Below are 19552 nucleotides of genomic sequence, written 5' to 3'. Positions count from 1 at the left end.
CATTATCTTCATCCCCCAAACCTGTGGGGACATTTTCCCCTAGCGTTGCTATATTCTTTCACTCTGGATCCATATGGTTTGGGCTAGATCAGGTGTTTAGTGCTGTGTCTTCAGTCTGCAGTGCTGTGGGTAGGGCATATTGTATTAACACACGAAAATGAATAGGGCTAATTTCACTCAAACAGGGAAAACCTGCACCAAGATAAAGGGATGCGGGCTGGTTACTACCTACTCTCACACCAGGTACACCAATTTTGGGGATGGAAATAAGAGATGATGTACTGGCAGGGGGGGAATATCTGAGCTAAATATTACCAGAACACCACAAAGTAGACAACCATCATGACAAACACACATTCATAGATAGCACCACGTACACAATCACACAACATTGCACCCAGTAGACCCCAGCACTCAAGTTGATTTATTCATAGATAACACACATGCACACACACACACATGCACACGCACACACATGCACACGCACACACATGCACACGCACACACATGCACACACACATGCACACACACATGCACACGCACACACATGCACACACACACACACACACACACATGCACACACACACACATGCACACACACACACACGTTACTTCCTCCGTAAGCCAAAGTGCAACCTGGTTTCATAGTGCAGCAGCCACTTCCATACAGGGAAAACGTTTCCCTGTGTTCCCTGGTATCAAATCACAACTTGATGGAGAAAAAAAATACATTAAAGAGAAACCCCTACAGTGGACATACATGATTTTCAAGCTCACTTTTTGGGCCAAAAAAAAAAACACATGCAGCTAAACAAAGACATTCAGAGAATGTTACACAACATAGAGGAATTAAAACAAAAGCTGGGGACAGAACTGATAACTTCATGGGAAGAAGGATATTCTAAAAGCTGCACCTTGTATGAAAGAGGTTGTACACGAGGGCCAGATAGTTGATTTTCCATTGGATTGACCGCTAACAAAATGGCAAAAGGAGGCAAAGGAGGGTCATTTTTTTAATCGAGTGAATGCATCAGTGGTGTGTCCAGCAAAGGTGAAATTCACAGAGGACAGAAAGAAGACTGCTTTTTTAATGTATGTGCATTTCTTCTTTAGTGCGGCCCAAGTAGTTGAAGTTGGGCGAATTTTGAAAGTAGTAAAATACCAGCAAAGCAGTTACATGGTTTGTGCCCATGCATACTAATGAGGGGGATTATTTCGAAATTCTTACTATTATAATTTCAGTGAAAGACTGAAATCCAGCCTCTAAACTCCTATATGTTAGCAAAATAAGAGAGTGAACTATCTAAGGACGACACTGATTATATACACATCTTTTCTTAAATAATGTTTACCATCATTGGAATATTGTGTTATTTGTAGATGGTTTTTACCTTGGCAATCAAATTATAAGATTTAAAAAGAGAATGCCACCAATATACACTGGAGCTAACGTGCTCTCGGGCAGATGTGTTGGGAAGGACATACCAAAACCACTCAAGTAGACCGAATGCAGTCTGCGGATCGATACAAAGAGAACCTCCTGCTTTGTCCAGGATCATGCCATACCAATTTGCACTGTGATGATGGCACATGGCATTGCTCCGAAATGTACAACATTATCTCATATATACACAAAAGCAGCATATTAACTATGCCCACACTACATAAAAGCCAACTCAAACAACCAGAAACCAGACGCCATTTTGCGACGGAGTGCTCGATAGGAGTGCATAAAAGTACCCAAACTCCACCAGTGCTGCAATGCAATACTAATGGCAAAGTGGCGCTCTACAAAATAATAGAATTACATTTTATTGAAGAGTTTCAAATGCTCTGTCTGCGCAAACAGAATGCACACGCTGTAGGATGACACTGAGATGCCCAGGGACCCCTCAATCATTGTGCAACGTTCTATAGCATGTTGACCAGACGGAGTGCTCATGACTGGCCTATTTCAGAGACGTGTGTCACACATAGACACAGTGTTTTAATTAATATGTAGGCAACATTATGTTATAAAAAACATGATTCGGCTAGAAGCAGGGTCTCTTTTCAGAGTGACACCTACTTGGTCTTAATGCGCACTGAAGTCCATCTCCATCGTAGCCTGGTCGACACCGGCAAGTGTAGGAGCCGGGGGAGTTGTAGCAGGCAGCATCTGCGTGACATCTGCCTTCACTGCACTCATCCACATCTGGAAAGGAGGAAAAAAGACACAATGTTAGAAAAGAGTGAGCCCTACATCTGAGTGTTAGAGTCTGGCGCATGTATGGACTAACAGGACATAAAATGGATGTGAAGTCTGACGGGCTCAATCACACGAAGGAAAAGGAAGTGCAAGTTATGAAGAACAGGCAGAAGATTTGTGATTAGCAGACAGACATCCGCTGCATGGGAGGCCAACATCCACAGGAAATCATTTCACGAATCTCCTTTTTGAACAGATGTTACAGACGAGAACCATTTGGTAAACTGTGCGAGTCCGAACCATCAGAAAAAGGGAAGCTTGATTGCTATTGTAGTGAGCACTGCAAAGCCCACATCTGGACCACTGTATCCGGCTCTTGACACACATGAAATAATACTGAAGTCAATGTCGAGATAGGCTATTAAACTGAAACATCGTCTGGACAAGAGGTGAGGCTTCATAATGTAACCATGAATACAATGGAGAAAGAAGGGTGAGAAAAATGACTAGTTCCAATTCCTAGAGAACATTAACAGTGGAAAGAGAAACGAGTTTCAGTGACAAATTACTCCCAGAACACGTATGCGGGAGGGGCACTGTGGATCATAAACACCATTATAAGCCATTGCCAGGAATGCATGTTCCACTCTATAGAACACTATTTGGCTGCAAAAAGAAAGAGTAGGGGTAACAATTGTGCTGGCAAACTTAGAGTTGGAGACCAGAAGAGGGGAGAGTTAGAAAAGACAAAGGAATGGGAATACAGGGAGAGCTTAGAGGTCTTTCTCTGCCACTAAATCCAAGGTTCTACAAATTACAAAGAAGCACATCTATCTATAGATCTATACAGAATACACAGTGGCAGTCACCACTATGTAGTTATATGTTAGGTCACAGTTTGCAGAGGAAGAACTTTTTTTGGCTAATAACTTTGGTGCCATTTGATGAATCTTACTGAGGGAAGCAATATCCTCAACAGCCTGTGCCGAAGCCATATTGTTGGTAGAGTGTACCACCATGGAATCCAGGACAATATGCCCACAAATATGAGCTGGATCTGTCAGGGGAGGCTTATATTGGTTTTCTATCTTTGAAGTCACCACCGTGGCCTTAACTGGGTCATTAAAGATGCCACTGGTCTCATTCAATATTTGCTTTGGCATGGGAAGATAGCTAATACACCGCTCTGTCTTGGACAATGTTTCCATGAGGAAATCACTCATCCTCATCCTCCACCTCCACAGTATGGAGCTTGACATGAGGGTGTAGGGCAGCCTGCTGAACTACTGCTTCATACACAGTAGTATCATCCGGTCGGTATACCTTAGCAGGATATAGATTGAGATCAGGGTTATCCTGTGGGCCCACTACATAATCCTTCCAAAGGATCATCTACCTATTTCTCATTTTGAGGCTTTACCCTGAGCTGCCCCAAGTTCTTTATCCGACTTATGAAGCCACTGAGAGCCCGCCAAAGACAGACTGGATACCACACTCAGGCATGTATGGATGGATGGATGCAGTGCCAAGCCATGAAGTTTCACATTCTAATTTAACATTTGGCTGAAACTGTGATTACAGGTAAGCATGGGAGAAAATGTGTTTACCAAACAAATCTTCTTTCGGAAAAACCTCTGATTACATTTCTGATACATGATGAAATAAGTAACTTTAATTGAAGCAAGAATGTAATGCACCTAAAAGTCAAACTAGTGACCTTCCCCACACAGCTCCCCTTCAGCAATCAGGAACAGGTTTGGTGCAATTCTTTCCAGAGTGCTTAAGAATGTGGACTCATGACTTGGAAGTCGAGTTTGAATGTAAGATAAGCTTGGCAGGATGAAAAACTATTTGTTTCTCAGTGGGAGTGTTGGACAAGCTCGCATTGGCAGTGCTAGGGGCTTGGCAGAGGTTTTTATGAAGATAAATTACTGCTGCTGTCTCTCTTCCTTCTTTCAATCTCTCATGTGGGAATTGTAGTCGAGTCAGGAAGAACAAAGTGCTGAAAATGGAGAGATAAGAGACAGGCCAATAATAAGTACAAGGAATGGGCCAAAAAGGGGCTCTTAAAAGCTGAAATAGTTTTTACTCCCTTGTCAATTAAGCAGCTCAGTTTTGTAAGGACCACCCTAATAGGAATGAAAATATTGTTCCCGCAGAAAATGTTGACAGTCTGGAAACAACAAAACCCTAGCCTACAAATACAGCAATTAATTAAAGCATTTGCGTACAATAAAGGTCACAGATTACAAACAGTGCATCTGGCTAATTGTGTGCAGATATGAATTGTTGCGTGAGGGCTGCAGAGAGCAGTGTCCTAGATATCTTTCTTCTAATATTTAAAATTCTGCCCATTAAAAGTATCAGATCTAAGCTATAGGAATGCTCCCTAAGAAGGTCATACAAGTACCTTGTTTATGGGCAGAGTGGGCTCTGTGAGGATAGGCAAAGGTCTCTTGGCTTTTGCATCGTATGTTTGAAAACATTTAAAATTCCACCTGGCTGTGCTTGATAAGGAAAGAGGCCACACTTTGTACAGCTTTGAGAAGGCAACAAAATGTTGAGCTTCATCAAATATGCTTGTTCTATCTACATAGTGCATTAGGGCTTGCTTCACATCCAGAGTATGGAGAGCCCTCTCTGCGACTAAATCAGGTTGGGGAAAGAAAACTGGTAGCTCAATGGATTGGTTAAGGTGGAAGGGAGAAACCACCTTAGGAAGGAACTTAGGGTTAGTGCTGAGGACAACTCGATCTCGGTGGACTTGAAAAACATTTTTTCCCAATGTTAAACCTGGATGCTCACTAACACACCTGAGAAGTGATAGCGACAAAGGAGGCCACCTACGAGGAGAAGAATTAGAGAGCAAGAATGGAGGGGCTGAAAAGGAGATCCCATGAGTCTTATGAGAACAACGTTTGGATTCCATGCAGGGGCCGGGGGGGACCCATTGGAAGAATAACTTTTTCCAGAGATTCCATAAAAGCATTGATAACAGGGATCCTGAAGAGGGATATGTGTTCTCTATTTTGAAGGTAGGCAGCCACTGCAGCTAAGTGGAGCCAAACTGAAATGCAGGCAAGTCCACAGGTCTGTAAGAATAGAAGATAGCAGACAATGTCCTGGACACTTGCTGCCAAAGGGTCAATGTATGTGATAAACAGTTGTGGACGATTCGTTTCCACTGTGCTGCATAGTAGGTTGCGTAGTGGACCTGCGTGCTTCCTTAAGAATGTCCATTCATTCTGGAGGAAGGTTTAGATAACCAAATCCTAAGCCCAGCGGATCCAAATCGTAAGGTTGAGCGTTTTGGGGTTAGGGTGCCTGATTTCTCCATGGCTCTGCGTAAGAAGGTATGGCCTGTTGGGGAGCCTCTGATGGAGAACCACAGAGTTGGAGAAAGGTGGTGAAACCAGGGCTGTCTGGCCCATATAGGAGCCACCCAGATAAGGGTGAGGAACATCTACCAAGGCTTCCGAACCACAAACGGAAGTAGGAGTGGCGCAAAAGCATAGGCAAATGTCACTGACCATTTTATCCATAGTGCAGTGCATTGCCCGTGGACTGTGTGTGTATATCTTGAAGCGAAGCTTGGGCATTTGTGTTTTCAGCAGTGGTGAAGAGGTCTATGACAGGAAACCCCCACTGTTGAAAGTACTAGAAAAGGACTTGTGGGTGGAGTTACCACTCATGGACTTGTTACTGCATCCAGCTGCGGAAGTTTGCAAAGTTGTTGCCTAACTCCGGAAGGCACTCTACCATAGAGTCCATCTGCTGGCAGATTGCTCACTGTCAAAAAGACAGCAGAGGAGAGCGAGTGCTGCCTTGTTTTTGAAGATAGTACATGGCGGTCATATTGTCGGCATGAATGAGGACCACTTTGTCCACAATGTGACAATGGAAGGCTTTCAGTGCTAGGTGAAAGGCAAATAGTTCTAGGTAACTGATGTGGCGACCCCGATGACAGAATGCCCACTGACCCTTACAGTGAGGCCCTGTAATTGCACCCTCCACCCTGTCAGGGAAGCGTTGCACAAAGAGGTCCAGAAAGGGTCACCCCTGTAACAGGCTGTTGGTGTTCCACCACTGCAGAGAGCGACAGGTGCAGCTCTTGACCAACAGTGGATCTTACCAGAGACCCTCAGCTTGAGGTGATTGTTGCGCTAAGCATTCTTGCAACGGTTGCATGTGTGATCTGGTTTGGAGGACTATGGCATCGCAGGATGCAATCATTCCAAAGAGGCAAATGACTGCTCTCACAGTGACCTGGTGATCTGGCTGAAAAGGAGGAAGCAATGCCTGGAAGGCCTGCATCCCTGCGGGACTGGGATAGGTCCTGCCCACCACTGAGTTAAGTACTGCTCCTAAATGAGCTGAATCTGAAGGGGTTGGGGGTGGGACTTGGTGGCATTGATGGTAAACCCAATGTTATGTGGGAGGTTTATAGTGGCCTGAGGGCGTGCAAGGCACTGCTGGTGACTTACATTCGGGACCAGCCAGTCATCCAGGTAAGGGAACACTTGGATGCCATTGCGCAGCAGGTGTGGGCTACAACTGCTAAACACGTTGTAAAGATTATGGGTGCAGTGACGACAAAGAACAGCAGCACTTTGAACTGATAATGTGTGCCACTTAACACAAATTGTATATAGTGATGGTGAGCTTGGTAAATCGAAATGTGGAAGTAGGCATCTTTGAGGTTCAGGGCAGTCATGAAGTCACCTTGTTGCAGTAGCTGTATCGTATCCTGTAGAATGCCCATGTCGAAATGCTCTGAGAGGATATACTGGTTGAAGGTCTAGAATGGGCCTGAGGGAACCGTCTTATTGGGAATTAGAAAATAGAGGGAAAACACCCCTATGCCTTGTAGGTGTGATGGCACTGGCTCTATGGAGTCCTTGAGGATGAGATTGTTTACTTCTTCCTAAAGTAGTGATGTGTTGTGGGGAGAGAATGTGTCTGTGGGGTGGGATGCTGGCAGTAGTGTAAGTGAGCTTCAAACAGTAACCATGGCATACGATGCCTAAAACCCACCAACCTGAAGTGATCTGCGGCCATGTCATGTGGATTCCTTGGAATCGACCCCCAACACTGTCATGTGATGGGAGAACAAGGGGATATCACAGGTTGGGAAGGGCTGCCCCCTTGGGGGAACCAATCTTAACTCTTTCTTTGGAGCTGGTGCCTCTGTAGTTACCAGGAAAGTAACCCCTAGTTGAGGGTTATTGAGGCTGCTGGAGGTAGAACAAGGCAGACCGCCGAAAGGACCCAAGAGGGGAGGGCATTTAGATGGTGCCCATAGCCTTGGCGGTCTCTGTGTCCTTCATGATCTTCTCCAGCATCTGGTCCACCAGCGGTCCAAAGAGGTGTTCTCCGTCAAAAGGCAAGTTGAGGAAATGCTGTTGAATGTCTAGCTTGAAGCCAAAGACATGGAGCCAGGCATAACTATGGAAAAGTAGGCTGGAATTAATGCCATACGCCTTCGTATTGGCAACATCCAGGGAACAGTATATGGGGGTGTTTCAGATGGGTTTACTTTCAGAGGCCAACTCTTGACCTCTTTTCTGGTGCTTATTTTGGAGGTGTGGAGGAGCCCCTCCATTTTATCCCAGTAATCCGATTGAATTAGCAATGCGCCAGTGGGTGTCAGATTGAGCAGCGATGTGTTTGCCAGCAGCATTAATCTGCTGAGTTGCCTTATCGGGTAGCGGTGCATTACTATTTCCCTGTGGATTGACCCGCTTGGAGGAGGGGGGGGGGGGGCGGGGAAGTTGACCTTTGATGTAGACCGGATCTGATGCAGAAACCTCATATTTTTTCTCCACTCTGGAGGTAAACACCTGGGCTTTAATGGGTTCCTTCCAAATATCAGTTGCTGGTTTGAGCATCCCCTACAGCATTGGGAGGTATTTCATAGAATGCTGAGAGGATGAGAGAGTTTCCATCAAGAAATCCTCCTCAATGGAATCTTTGTACATTTCCACCTTGTGGAAAGAGGCCGTTCTGCTGAGGACCTTGTGGTAGGAGGTGGTTGTCATCTGGTGGGTATGGACAGGCAGGATAAAGATAAGGGTGCATATAACTGGGAGGATCTACATCATACTCATCCCAGGGATCATACCGGGGAAGCAGGCCCAGTTGCGTAGCAAAGACCCTCGCAGTGTGGGGTGCTGGAGCTCAAGGGGGTCCCCTCAGCACAGTACCCTGTCCTGGGCCCTCAAGAGTGATTCCAGAGGGGTGGCCCCTCCATTTACTTTGCAGGGAGGCCCCCTAAAGTTTTGTTACGTCACTATGCAGGCCATAGGGGTCCCCTAGACTATGCTCATAACACTTGAGTTTGGTGACCCAAGAGGAGAAAGGAGAGCAGGGGGTCAGCAAGTAGAGGGGAGGAGGAAGGTAAGCTAGGAGAAAGAGGAGTTGAGGGGGATATGGACAAGGCAATGGTAGAGGGCTGGTTGACTTGTCAGGTCTCCTCATGCTCTTTGGTTGCGGTGGGAGGTCGAGGGCTTCTCTAAGCAGAGTTTGCATTTGGAGCTATCCTTGGTCGGTACCTGGGCAAGAATGCTCCAGTGTGTGAGTGAATCAGGATGTGAAGCTGAAGGGCATGGAGTTCTTCCTGTAGTTGCTGAAGAATAAGTTCAACAGAGCTGGCGGAGGAGGCAGGTCTTGAAGTGTAGTGCTGACCAGCATGCGTGTCACCGATACAGAACTTGGCTTCAATACTGAAGGTCCTGGCTCCAAGGGTGCTTTGAAGAAGTGGTCGGCACCAAGGGAGCATCAGCGCTAAGTGCCCTGGCTTCAGGATCTTTTTCAGTGCCGAGGCTGGGCATTGTGCCCCAAGTGTGAGCTCGATGCTTATCATCGCTTAGAGGAAGGCCGGAAGCCTGTTGGCGGGCTCTGAGGCTGGATGCCCGACCACTTGGTAGGGGATGCTCAGGGAATGATTGGTGCTGGGAATGTGGGTCAGTACTCCTAGCCTGCTCGGCGGATGGAAAGGCCTCTATTTCCAGATTGGAATCAGAGCTGGATTCTCGTGGGAAGGCCTCTTCCTCGGTGGCTGACTGATCCAGCTGGGGCTTGCCCTCGAGGTCCACCACTCCTCTGCAACATTTTAATATCTCAAGCTTGATGGTAAAGGACTTTCTTCAAACAGAATGAGAAGCAGGCATCGCACGAGGCCTCGTCCTACCCCTGGGGAGAGACAGATTGCAGACCAGGTGTAGAACAGTCCTGTGATATTAAGCTCAGCACCGAGGACAGTAACGGAAAAACGTCTGCTCCATCACAGGTGAGACATGTTTGCAGTGGAGAAAAGACTGAGAATTCCTCAAAGGGCAAGGTCCCTACCGTGGCATTGAAGTCATGTCTGTTCCTAACCTGGACAAGTAGAAGTGAGCGGAGTCGGGAAAAGTTAAAGCGTCGAACAATACCGACAGAAGGGGAGGAACCGAGAAGGCCTGACGATATAACTGCAACGGCCTTGATGCGGAGTTCGGTAACACAAATCTGAACCAAAAGGCAGAAAGACAACAATCTAAGAATGGAGCCGATGCCCATGACAATTACCAGCAATGGGTGATAAATTCAAAAAGGCTTCTTTAAAGAAAAACAACTTGCACACATTCAGGCTCAATACTAGATGGCATGAGTATGCACAGCATGTGTATCTACAGCAACACGTGTCTTGGGTAATGCTAGACCTAAAAATACTGGGCTCTTTGAGCCAGTATTTTGTAGATTGTATTGATATTAAGAAGACCTGCACACAAGGGTTGAGCAAACATATCACCAGGAAATGAAGCTCAGCCAGATTTCTGATCTTACAGTTTCAGGTTTAGTCTAGTATCGTTCCTGACACTAGTGAGAACAGGTGAGACCAGTGTCCTCAGTGGGAGCTCTGATCCTGTGGGTGCCTTAGACACCAAAAAAATAAACGATCAGATAAAGCTAAGATACAGGCCTCCAACGTTTTATAGTTCCCCAGAGACTACATAGTCGGTTGCTAGCCCTCTGCTACATCTCAACCCATTGAAGACATAGTAACCAACTTGGATCCGATACAGGTTTATGGACTCTAGTGAACTCCACTGTGTCCCAACCAGACACAGGTGACCAAACGTCCTGTTGAAATTGACTTTGGACATGAGAACTAGAAACTGCAAATATGGCAGGTATTTTGACACCTTAAAATAGCGTTTTTGCCAGATTGGATAGTTAAAATGGCATTCCTGCATACACTCAAACACAAAGGTCCAGAAAATATTTTGGTGCTTCTAATGTCCATCTTGGTTTCAGTGGTAAAAGGCAACATGATCTTGTACATTTCTAGCAGCTGAACAATTGCACAATTGTGCTCATGCTACATGACACTTCATGCAGGTCTGTGTTTCACAAAACAATCAATGGCATAGTTTAGTTTTCATAGTTGTGCCTTTGATTATCCTATGGTACCTGCCTTTACAAGTTCTTCAGCCAATGCCTTGGAAAACTTGATTTTGTGTTTATAACTAAAAAGATACAGTTGCATGTTCAAAAATATTTTACTTTTATGCATTGTTAATGATGCTAGTTCTTGAATAGTAGCAACATGTAAGGGGTTTACTAGTCAACAGCTCACTCACTCTTACAATCTTTGTCTGGCACCTATGTGGAATTTTCATCCATTTAATATTAAAAGAGAACTATAAAAATGAAATGGATTCAGGAAGTCTATAATAAAAACATGCAATACTATTTTCTTTGTTTATGAGCCGCCAGTGATAATTAAAGCAAAGGCAAAATGACATCCCAAAACAGTTCTTTCCAGGTGAGTTTCAGCACTTACCAGTGCAATTTTGTCCATCACCAGTGTAGCCTGGAAGACATGCACACCGGAAGGAACCGTCTCCATGGGAGATGCACTGTGCAACATCAGGGGAAGCACAGTTATGCCTGCCATCTTCACAGGGATTGCGTGATGGGATGATTACTGAGTAAAGTAAAACAAATTAGAGAGTAAAGCTAGAAAAAAAGAATTCATTATATCTGCGTCAAGTCCACCAACATATTCATAAGCAGAAACACTATGCACTTGAATAAACTGAAATGGTTACTTACCTGTAGTAGTTTTTTAGCGTGAAGAATGTTCCGAATTTGCATGCTGTGCATTATTCCATCGTCAAGTGGTTGGGTCTGGAATGGTCTTTTTAAGTCCCGTTTTCTCAAATGTTTTGTTCTGATTGGTATTGAGCCGGCAAAGATTTAGTGCCCTTACCCTCCTTGTCTGAAGCTAGATGCATGCTTGGAAGCGAATTGTCATGTTTGCCATCTTCAGATTCTTTCACTCTATCAGTCCCTGTGGTAGACTTGGCTTACTGTCCTCTTATATTTTTTATTTTATTTCCCTCATTTGAAAATTCACTCTATTCTGGGACTGGGAAGGTGAGAAGGTCACATGTGACTCTAGAAGATTATTCAAGCTGCAAAATTACTCCTTCAGGTAATTAACCATTTTGTTTTACAGTGTGAATTTTAGATGACTTTACTCCTGTGCATTGCTTTTGTACCAGTATCTTTTTCCAGTGGGAAGCTGGGCTGAAAAGAGTATAAACTTGCAAATAACTGCCCAGGCCGCTTTTGTCCACCTGTGCTTCTGTTTTATTTTGAATCTCCACGCTGTAAAATGTTGTGAATTGCGCAAGGAATACCGTGTGGCTGCCATGCAGATATCATTTAGGGAGACGTTAGCAATAAAAGTATTGCTCCTTTTTGTCTCAGAGCGCGTGTCGGAAGCTGGCTCTGTATATACTATACCAAAATGAGGCATAGTGTGCACAGTGTCCAGTGGAACACCAAAGGTAGGCAGAGGTAAAAGTAGATAGCACCTTACTCTCTATTTGTGGTAGTGTTTGTAAGCAGTAAGGCTTCATCAGAGGGTTGTGTTAAGCATTTGTTGTACACACTCAGGCAGCAAATGATGTCACACACTCAAAGACTGAAGTCAGAGACCAATTTGATTTGTATAAAAATATTATTTAGTTATTTTATTTCTAGAACCAAGCCAAGCCTGGTGCAGGTAAGTGAAACAAAGGCTTTGCAAAATCTTATGCAGTGTTTTACAATTGAATGCAGGTTCAAATGCAGTTGGTTGAAAGACAGGTAAGTCAATATGTCGAAATTACTTTTCAGTTACTTTTCAGATTACTTTGCACGTTACTTTTTAGATTACTTTTTAAGTTACTTTTGCTAATCAGTGTGATATGCCTTGATATCACACTGAGACATCTCCTAGACAAAAGGCAAGCAAATCAGTTTTTGTACAGTTGCAGTTTTTCAAGTTTTCATACAAGCCAACTCCACACAATTTTCAAGGAAAAACAGTCATTGAATTCCTATGGAGAAAAATGAAGTTAACGGTTTGCAGGTAAGTACAAGTTTGTGGGAGTTGGGATTCTGGGGATAGAATCAGGGTTCCCCCAGGGTTAAGGAGGCACTCCTGGAACACCCTCAGCGGCTCTAGGGAGGCCGGGTACAGAGTGCTGAGGCCCAATGTTATCCAGTGGGGGATAGGTGGCCTCCGGTTGGTAGCTGCTCACGGGCAGGCCACAGGGTTGTGGAAGCTAAGCTACTGGTGTTAGGCTCAGGGCAAAGGGGGATTCGAGTTAGCACCCAAAGTACACCAGAAGTGGTGCAGGGGTAGCTGGGTGCAGTGTGCTGTTGTGTAATTGGGTGCCCTGTTGTTTTAAATGGGGATTCTCTTGTTACAACAAAGACTGCAAGCTCGGGACGAAGATCTTCTGGAGGTGACCACCAGTTGGAGAGGTAAGTTGTGATGTCTGGGGATGCTGGTACACAGTCGGTTGGGCCACCCAAGGCGGTGGGACGTTGGGTGCAGGGGTGTCTTTAGGCTTCGGGTTTTCGTTACCAACTCCGGTTCGGGTCGGGGGGGATCCTCCAGAAAGAGGCTGCAGGCTTCGCTTGGAGATTCGAGGCAAGTCAAAGATCACCAGATCTCAGGTCAGGATCGCCAGGGAGACCTCCTCGTGGTGTTGGGCCACTCAAATTCAGGCCACAGGCGTCGGGTGCAGACTCGCGGGTTTGGCCGGAGCCAGAGTCTGTGGGTGAACAAATCCACTGCTCACCGGAGACAAAGTCTTTCTTGTGGAAGGCAGGTCAGGTCCTCTGGGTTCTTGAGGTTGCTGGCTGCAGGACACACCGGGATTTCGCTCGAGCAGGTTCGAGGTGGGAAATGGCCGGTAGGGCAGGGGCCCAAGTCAGTGGCCATCCTCCTCTTCTTAGTTTCAGCACGGCTCTTCGGTCCTTCTTCTCTTCTTCTTGGTCAGTTCTTGTCTGAGGAGGCAAGGTTCAGGGTTGCCCATAAATATTAGATTTAGGGGCATTACAGGTAAGTAAAGGTTGGGACCAGAGGGTCCCTTGCTTCGTGTGGGTACACCCTCTATTATACCACCCTCCAGTGGGAGGAGGGCTTGTGCCTCACTCTGGTTGGCTGGGTCCTCCCATCTGCAAGATGGCGGGGACTGAGAGTTGTGCTTCACTTCGTCCCCCCCACCTGAGGGGTGGGGTTGGCAAAGCTGAGCACACCTCCCTTCCTCACTTGGCTTTTCTGCCGATTCGCCCGCCCAAAGTGGGGTTCAGAACCGGTAGGGGCCAGTTGCTGGAAGCAGCAAAGGCCTGGGGAAGCTCACAAAGGTGGCAAGCCTTTGAAGCTTCCCCTTCATGGACTCTGCCCATCCTGGGGGAGGAGGCTTGGCACCTCGTCCCAGGATGTGCATTGTTTCAGACCTCCGAGAGCAGCAGGTTCTCTACCCAGGGGTCCAGCAACATGTCTGGTGTTGACAGCTGGCGAGCATCCACTCAGCGAGGACACTAGTGTTAGGTCGTTTTTCAGGGGGCATCTTTAAGATGCCCTCTGTGTGCATTTTTCATTACATCCCACACTGGCATCAGTGTGGCTTTAATGTGCTGAGAAGTTTGATACCACACTTCCCAGTTTTCAATAAATCGATTATGATGCTGTGGAGTTCGTACTGACAAACTCACAGCACCATATACTCTTAATGACATTACTGCACTTACAATGTCTAAGAATTGGCTTAGACATTGAGGGGTACAGGGCTCATGCACCTGTACCCTCACCATTGGTATAGTGCACCCAGCTAGAAGGGTGCCTGACCTATGCCAGGGCAGTGGGTTGTAGGCATGGCACTGTCAACTCTTCACTTTGTTCTGTACCGAAACACGGAGCCTGCAATGACAGTGCATGTGTGTAAGGGTACAGGGCCTCTAAGGGTGGCACAATAAGTACTGCAGCCCTTAAAGGCCTTCCGTGGCCACAGTGCCCTTGGTACCTGTGGTACCATTTACAAGGGACTGACCTGTGGCCAAAGAGTGCCAATTGGGTTGAGGGAAAGAACATAGGCCCTGGGTATCTGTTTGGAAGGAACCCAGGGCACACTCAGTCAAAGTACATTAGCAGTTTAGCAAAAAGTGGGGGCAACCATGCAAAAAGAGGGCACTTTCTTACAGCGTGCCTTTGGATTTTCTCCCAGTGTTACTCCTGCTGCCTCGTAAAATGTCTTCATTGTCTGGGCTAACCATCCAGTAACAGTTGCATTTGTGAATGGGCAATCCTTGCTTGCTACGGCAAAGGAAATGAAAAATGTGTATTCTGTAGGTAACACTGACTGACCTTCCGACATCCAATGTATGCAGGGCCATGTCCACTACTGATTTAGGCTGTTGGAATAACACAGGTAATTCAATGACCAGGTTGACATGAAAATGGGAAATCACTTTTGGGAGAAACTGGAGCCTTGTTCTCATTACCACTGTCTCCTTGTGTATATGCAGGTAAGGTTCCTGAGCCATGAGAACTTGCAGTTCACGAACTCTGCATAGCAATGCGATAGCAATTAAACAAGCTCTCATAATTGTGTAGTGTTTGAGGTCTAGATTATGCATAGGCTCAAATGATGGTTTCATGGGTTGAATCAGTACAAGGTTTAGGTTCCATATTTGTGTAGGGGCTATTCTCTTGGCTACCTCCAGCAATGTTTTGATGACTGATGTGCAGAAAAATAAAATCTTAGAGGACTTGGCCTAATGGCTAGGGCGGTCGACCTCGAATCTGGGGAACTGGGTTTGAGTCTCGGCAATGACGCTGAACATCCTGTGATTCTGAGCAAATCACTTAATCTCCCGGTGCCTAACAAAAAATAAATAAATAAATAAATAAAGAATGTGTCCTCATGTAATGCAACTGGTGCTATGTAAAGCACTCTGATATCTGATTCGGGTCAAGTTCGCGCTATATAAAACTCTGTAAAATAAAATAAATAAATAAAATTACTCCCCCTTGTGTACACCAGTATGGCTGACAAATGTACCTTGAGTGAGTCTTATGAAAGTCCCTCATATAGTAGATTAGTGAGGTACCTGACTATAGGAGTGGTTTGTGCCCAGCTGTTGCTAAGCCTCTTCCTGATACACCAGACTATGAACAGAATCCATTTTGTAATGTCACACTTCCTTGTGGTAAAACTTCTGGCCTCTTTGAGGACCCCCTAGGCAAATATTGGTAGACCCACGTGACCAAACTCTAGATACTAAGAGGGCATACCAGCAGGGTTGCAGATGGTATACCTGACACCTTTGTGTTGTCAAAGAGTCCTGATGGTCTGGTAGCCTCATAATCCTGTGTGTCTGGTCCATTAGGAGGCTATTAAGATGAGTAATTGGATATAGCTTGCATTTCTGTTGCACCAGAGATATCAATGAAATTGGATAAAGGTGTAGGCAAAATTCCCTGACGAGTCTATCAATAGGGTATTCCCTAGTGACCGGTGGTGTGGATACCTGCATGTGAAGCTTTAGCATTTTCTTCAGTTGTTCAGAGAGCTAGGTGTGCTGCGCACCACCTTTGAAAGATTATCTCCACTTGTTCGTGCTCTAGTTCCCATTTATCTGAGGCATTTGCCTGTCAGCTTAACCAGTCCGCTTCCGTGTTCTGCACTTCTGGTAGGTGTATTGTCATTAGTGTTATCAGTCTCCGAATAGCCCACTTCTTACCAGATCGATCGCACCTGCCCTGGTGATTCTGGGTGCAGAGGTGTTGGACGGGTTGGTAGCCTTGCATGCTACTCGGAAGAAGGGAAGAGAGGCCACCAGGAAATAGGCTGTAAGGGGTACTTGGGGACAAGTCCGGGAGCTCCCAATGGGGGCTTGGGTCATGAGGGTCCTGGGAGCACAGGTCAGCAGTCGGTTTAATTAAGGCCTGGGCCGGGTGGCTCAGGTACAGAATGTTTGTGGTTGGCTGGCCCTCGGGCATAAAGGTGCTCACTCGTGTGTCAGGACCAGCAAGGGGGACAAAAACAGGAGAGCTAGGCCATTGTAGGTGCTGGCCTCTGTGGTGCCGATGACCCTCATTGGCTGGTCGTCGGTGCTGTAGTGGGAGTACAGACTGGACTTTCAACAAGCTTAGGTTGTGGTAAGGGTCCGGTTCCCCAGGTATCGATGCAAGACGGCTCATGGAGGTCATGGAGTCTTCAGGCTTGGGAGGTAGACGGATCCGACCTCCTTCAATATGCAGACCTTCTCCTGGGTGGCTACAGCTTGGTGGACCTGGTGGACCGCAGCTTCTTTAAACCAGATGTCACGGTCGGAGGCTGCAGGGGAGTAGCTCATTTACTCCAAGGGAGATGCTGGGTGAAGAGCTGGCAACTCTCTGGGGCTTGTGGAGGATGCACAGCTGCAGGATGAGTTGGGTCTTTGCAAGTGTCGAGTCTCTATGCGGTAAGCAGGGTTTGGCGCCAAAAATCTGCAGCAGCCTTCAGTTCTTGCAGGGGTCATGTGTCTGCTCTTCAGTGTCCTGTTCTTCTTTTCAATCAGGATCTCGAGTGCTTTAGGGCTTCAATGCCTGGTGTAGGGGTGACATATATATTGCATGCAGTGTCTGTAGGCATGGCACACAGGAGGTGTGCCATGTTGTGTTGTGTCTTCACTTTTGTCTGCACCATGTCACGCAGTCTGCATGAGTGTGGTGAGAGTTTCCTTAGGGTGGCACAGTACATGCAGCAGCCCTTATGGACTCTTTTAGTACCCCTGCCCTAGGTACCATGGGTACTACAGGTATTGCCAATTGGGGCAACAATTGCACAGTTTTAGGGAAAGAGATCTGGCACTGGGGACCTTGATAGCAAGAACCCAGTGCACTTCTGTCAAAATTGCATCAATTACCAAGCAAAACATGGGGATGACACTGTCAAAAAGGGTCAAATTTCCTACAATTACCATGCTGAATTATGTTCAATATCCATTCATTGGAGGTGATCTTCTACCCCTGGGAGAAACCTCCAGTCCTGCCATCTATAGGTGTTTTATGTAGAAGGACCCCTGTAGGTAACTCACTTGCTGGAGGAACCACAGGGTGATTCCTCTTTCTCTGGATCGCCCACATAAGTTATGCCTGTATAAAGAAAAGCACTACCACTGCAATATTGTGCTTGGTATGCCACTTTGTGGTATGAAGGTGTTGTGCAATGTGAACCGTTATTAGCTTCCACTTGTGGGCATTCTCTTCTTGAATGTATTTCCTCCTCAAAGAGGATCTCTGATTAGCAAAGCCCCAATGCCTTTGCACTCTCATTGTCCTCCTTCATGCATTGCAGGGTGTCATCCACCGTGTTGCCGAAGAGACTCTTTCCTGTGAAAGCATATTTCTGACTGAGGCTTTTACGGACTATTTAAAGCCTGACAGAGTTGTGGATGTATGCACCTTCCTGCCGGCTATGTCTGAAGCATCATGTGAGGACTTTTGGCAGGGTTTCGCATTGTTTTGCCTTCCTGAATGACAGTCTACGCTCTCTTCCTGGATTGCTCAGGGAGATGCTTCTCAGATCCTCTGTTTCATCCCATTGTCAATTGGCATATAGGTTTGGGAGTGTGTTAGAGTTGGCAATGCACCACTTTGCTGCTGCTAGTCTTATGGAATAATGCACAGTATGTGAATTCAGAAAATATTCACAGTGCAAACCACAGCCAGTTTGCATAAAATGTGAAAATGCAATTACTTTTTTGATACCAACACTTTACTGTTCATACAACAGAGCCCGGCTTTAAAATAAATGTTTCTACATTTATTCATCATTAGAAGGACCATAACTCACCAACACAAGAGTGCCCATCTGTGTGTAGCTGGTAGCCTGGTTGGCAATTACATCGGTATCTTCCTGGTAAGTTCTGACACACAGAGTTTGGACCACATCTGTCTAGTCCCAATACACATTCATCTAGGTCTACCAAGAAAGAAAAAAAGCTGATCAAATTTGTTTAAAGCCTTCTGACCAAAATCAGGATTTACTTGTAGTTCTGAACTCAAACACAAAAAACATTACTGGTGGGCTGGGACAAAATTATAAAGCTACCATCACATATGATCAAGACGCAGTGTTAAAATGAAAACTGGCATTGCTCTCTAACAGGGCCTACTGTTTATACATATTAATGGTTGTATAAGCTAATAAGCATTACAAGTCCTATTTTGGGATCCGAGAACTGATAAAAAAAAAAGATTTAAAAAAAAAAAAGAGAAATCAGGGCCTGGTTCATAGATCAGGCGTTGTGGCCAACCTCTGCTGCATACAGCATACAGTGGTGCTCTGGGGAGCTGGCTGCAAGGTCTAATCAAAGTGGAAAGGCTAATGTGATATTTATTCACCTGTAAGGTTATTTACATTTGTAACTCCGTCTGTTCCATTAAGGGGGAGGTCATGAAAGTGACACTTGCTGTGGGGGGTACGGTTAGCATGGTTGTTGGGGGAGCTATGGATTGTGCTTCTAACCTTAACTTTTGAATTTCAGTGGTTTTTCCATTTTTATTCCTAACCATAACTGGACTTTATCTGTGTTTGGTCTTATATATATTGAGATGTTAAAAACATAGCTCACCACAGCTTCACTTTAACTTTGATCTATAAATATTTCAGGGCCACTGGAATTCTACGATTCTGTGCCCACTGCTTTTCAAAATTATAAATGTGAAACATTTGCCACATAATCCAGCATTTGCTGCATCATTTGCAGACTTAAAAAAATAGTTTTGTGCTAAAATGCTGCAACAAGATTTGCTGTGCAGCCAAAGGCCTTGCCCAAGAGTTGACTGGTCATCTTTCAGAAGCTTATTGCCATATTTGTGTGTTAAAAGGGAGTTTATGAGGTGAAAACTTTGCTAAGCCAATGTGAACGTGGGTAAAAATGACAAAACAATTAGGCAATAAATGTGTAGCATTGTTTGTCTTTTCTTACTGCATACTTTAGGCAACTCCACCACATAATTTTGTCCAATCCTACTGCGTAATTCCAGTGGCC

At 45.6% G+C, this 19552-nt stretch overlaps 1 protein-coding gene across 1 annotated transcript in view; it reads right to left on the bottom strand.

The window, feature by feature from the left end:
• Positions 1-19552, bottom strand: part of NID2 (nidogen 2) — a 264303-nt gene that overhangs the window by 62975 nt on the left and 181776 nt on the right. Inside the window, exons 12-14 of the mRNA XM_085626950.1 lie at positions 18352-18480; positions 11013-11156; positions 2069-2194 (exon numbers count right to left, since the gene is read on the bottom strand). Of these exons, the coding sequence (XP_085483076.1) occupies positions 2069-2194; positions 11013-11156; positions 18352-18480 (399 nt within the window). The remainder of the gene's footprint in view (positions 1-2068; positions 2195-11012; positions 11157-18351; positions 18481-19552) is intronic.

This window comes from Triturus cristatus, chromosome 9, assembly GCF_964204655.1.
Source record: "Triturus cristatus chromosome 9, aTriCri1.1, whole genome shotgun sequence".
Taxonomy (NCBI): Eukaryota; Metazoa; Chordata; class Amphibia; order Caudata; family Salamandridae; genus Triturus; species Triturus cristatus.
The sequence above is the reverse complement of the archived record's forward strand: the minus strand, read 5'-3'. Positions and strand labels throughout refer to the sequence as shown.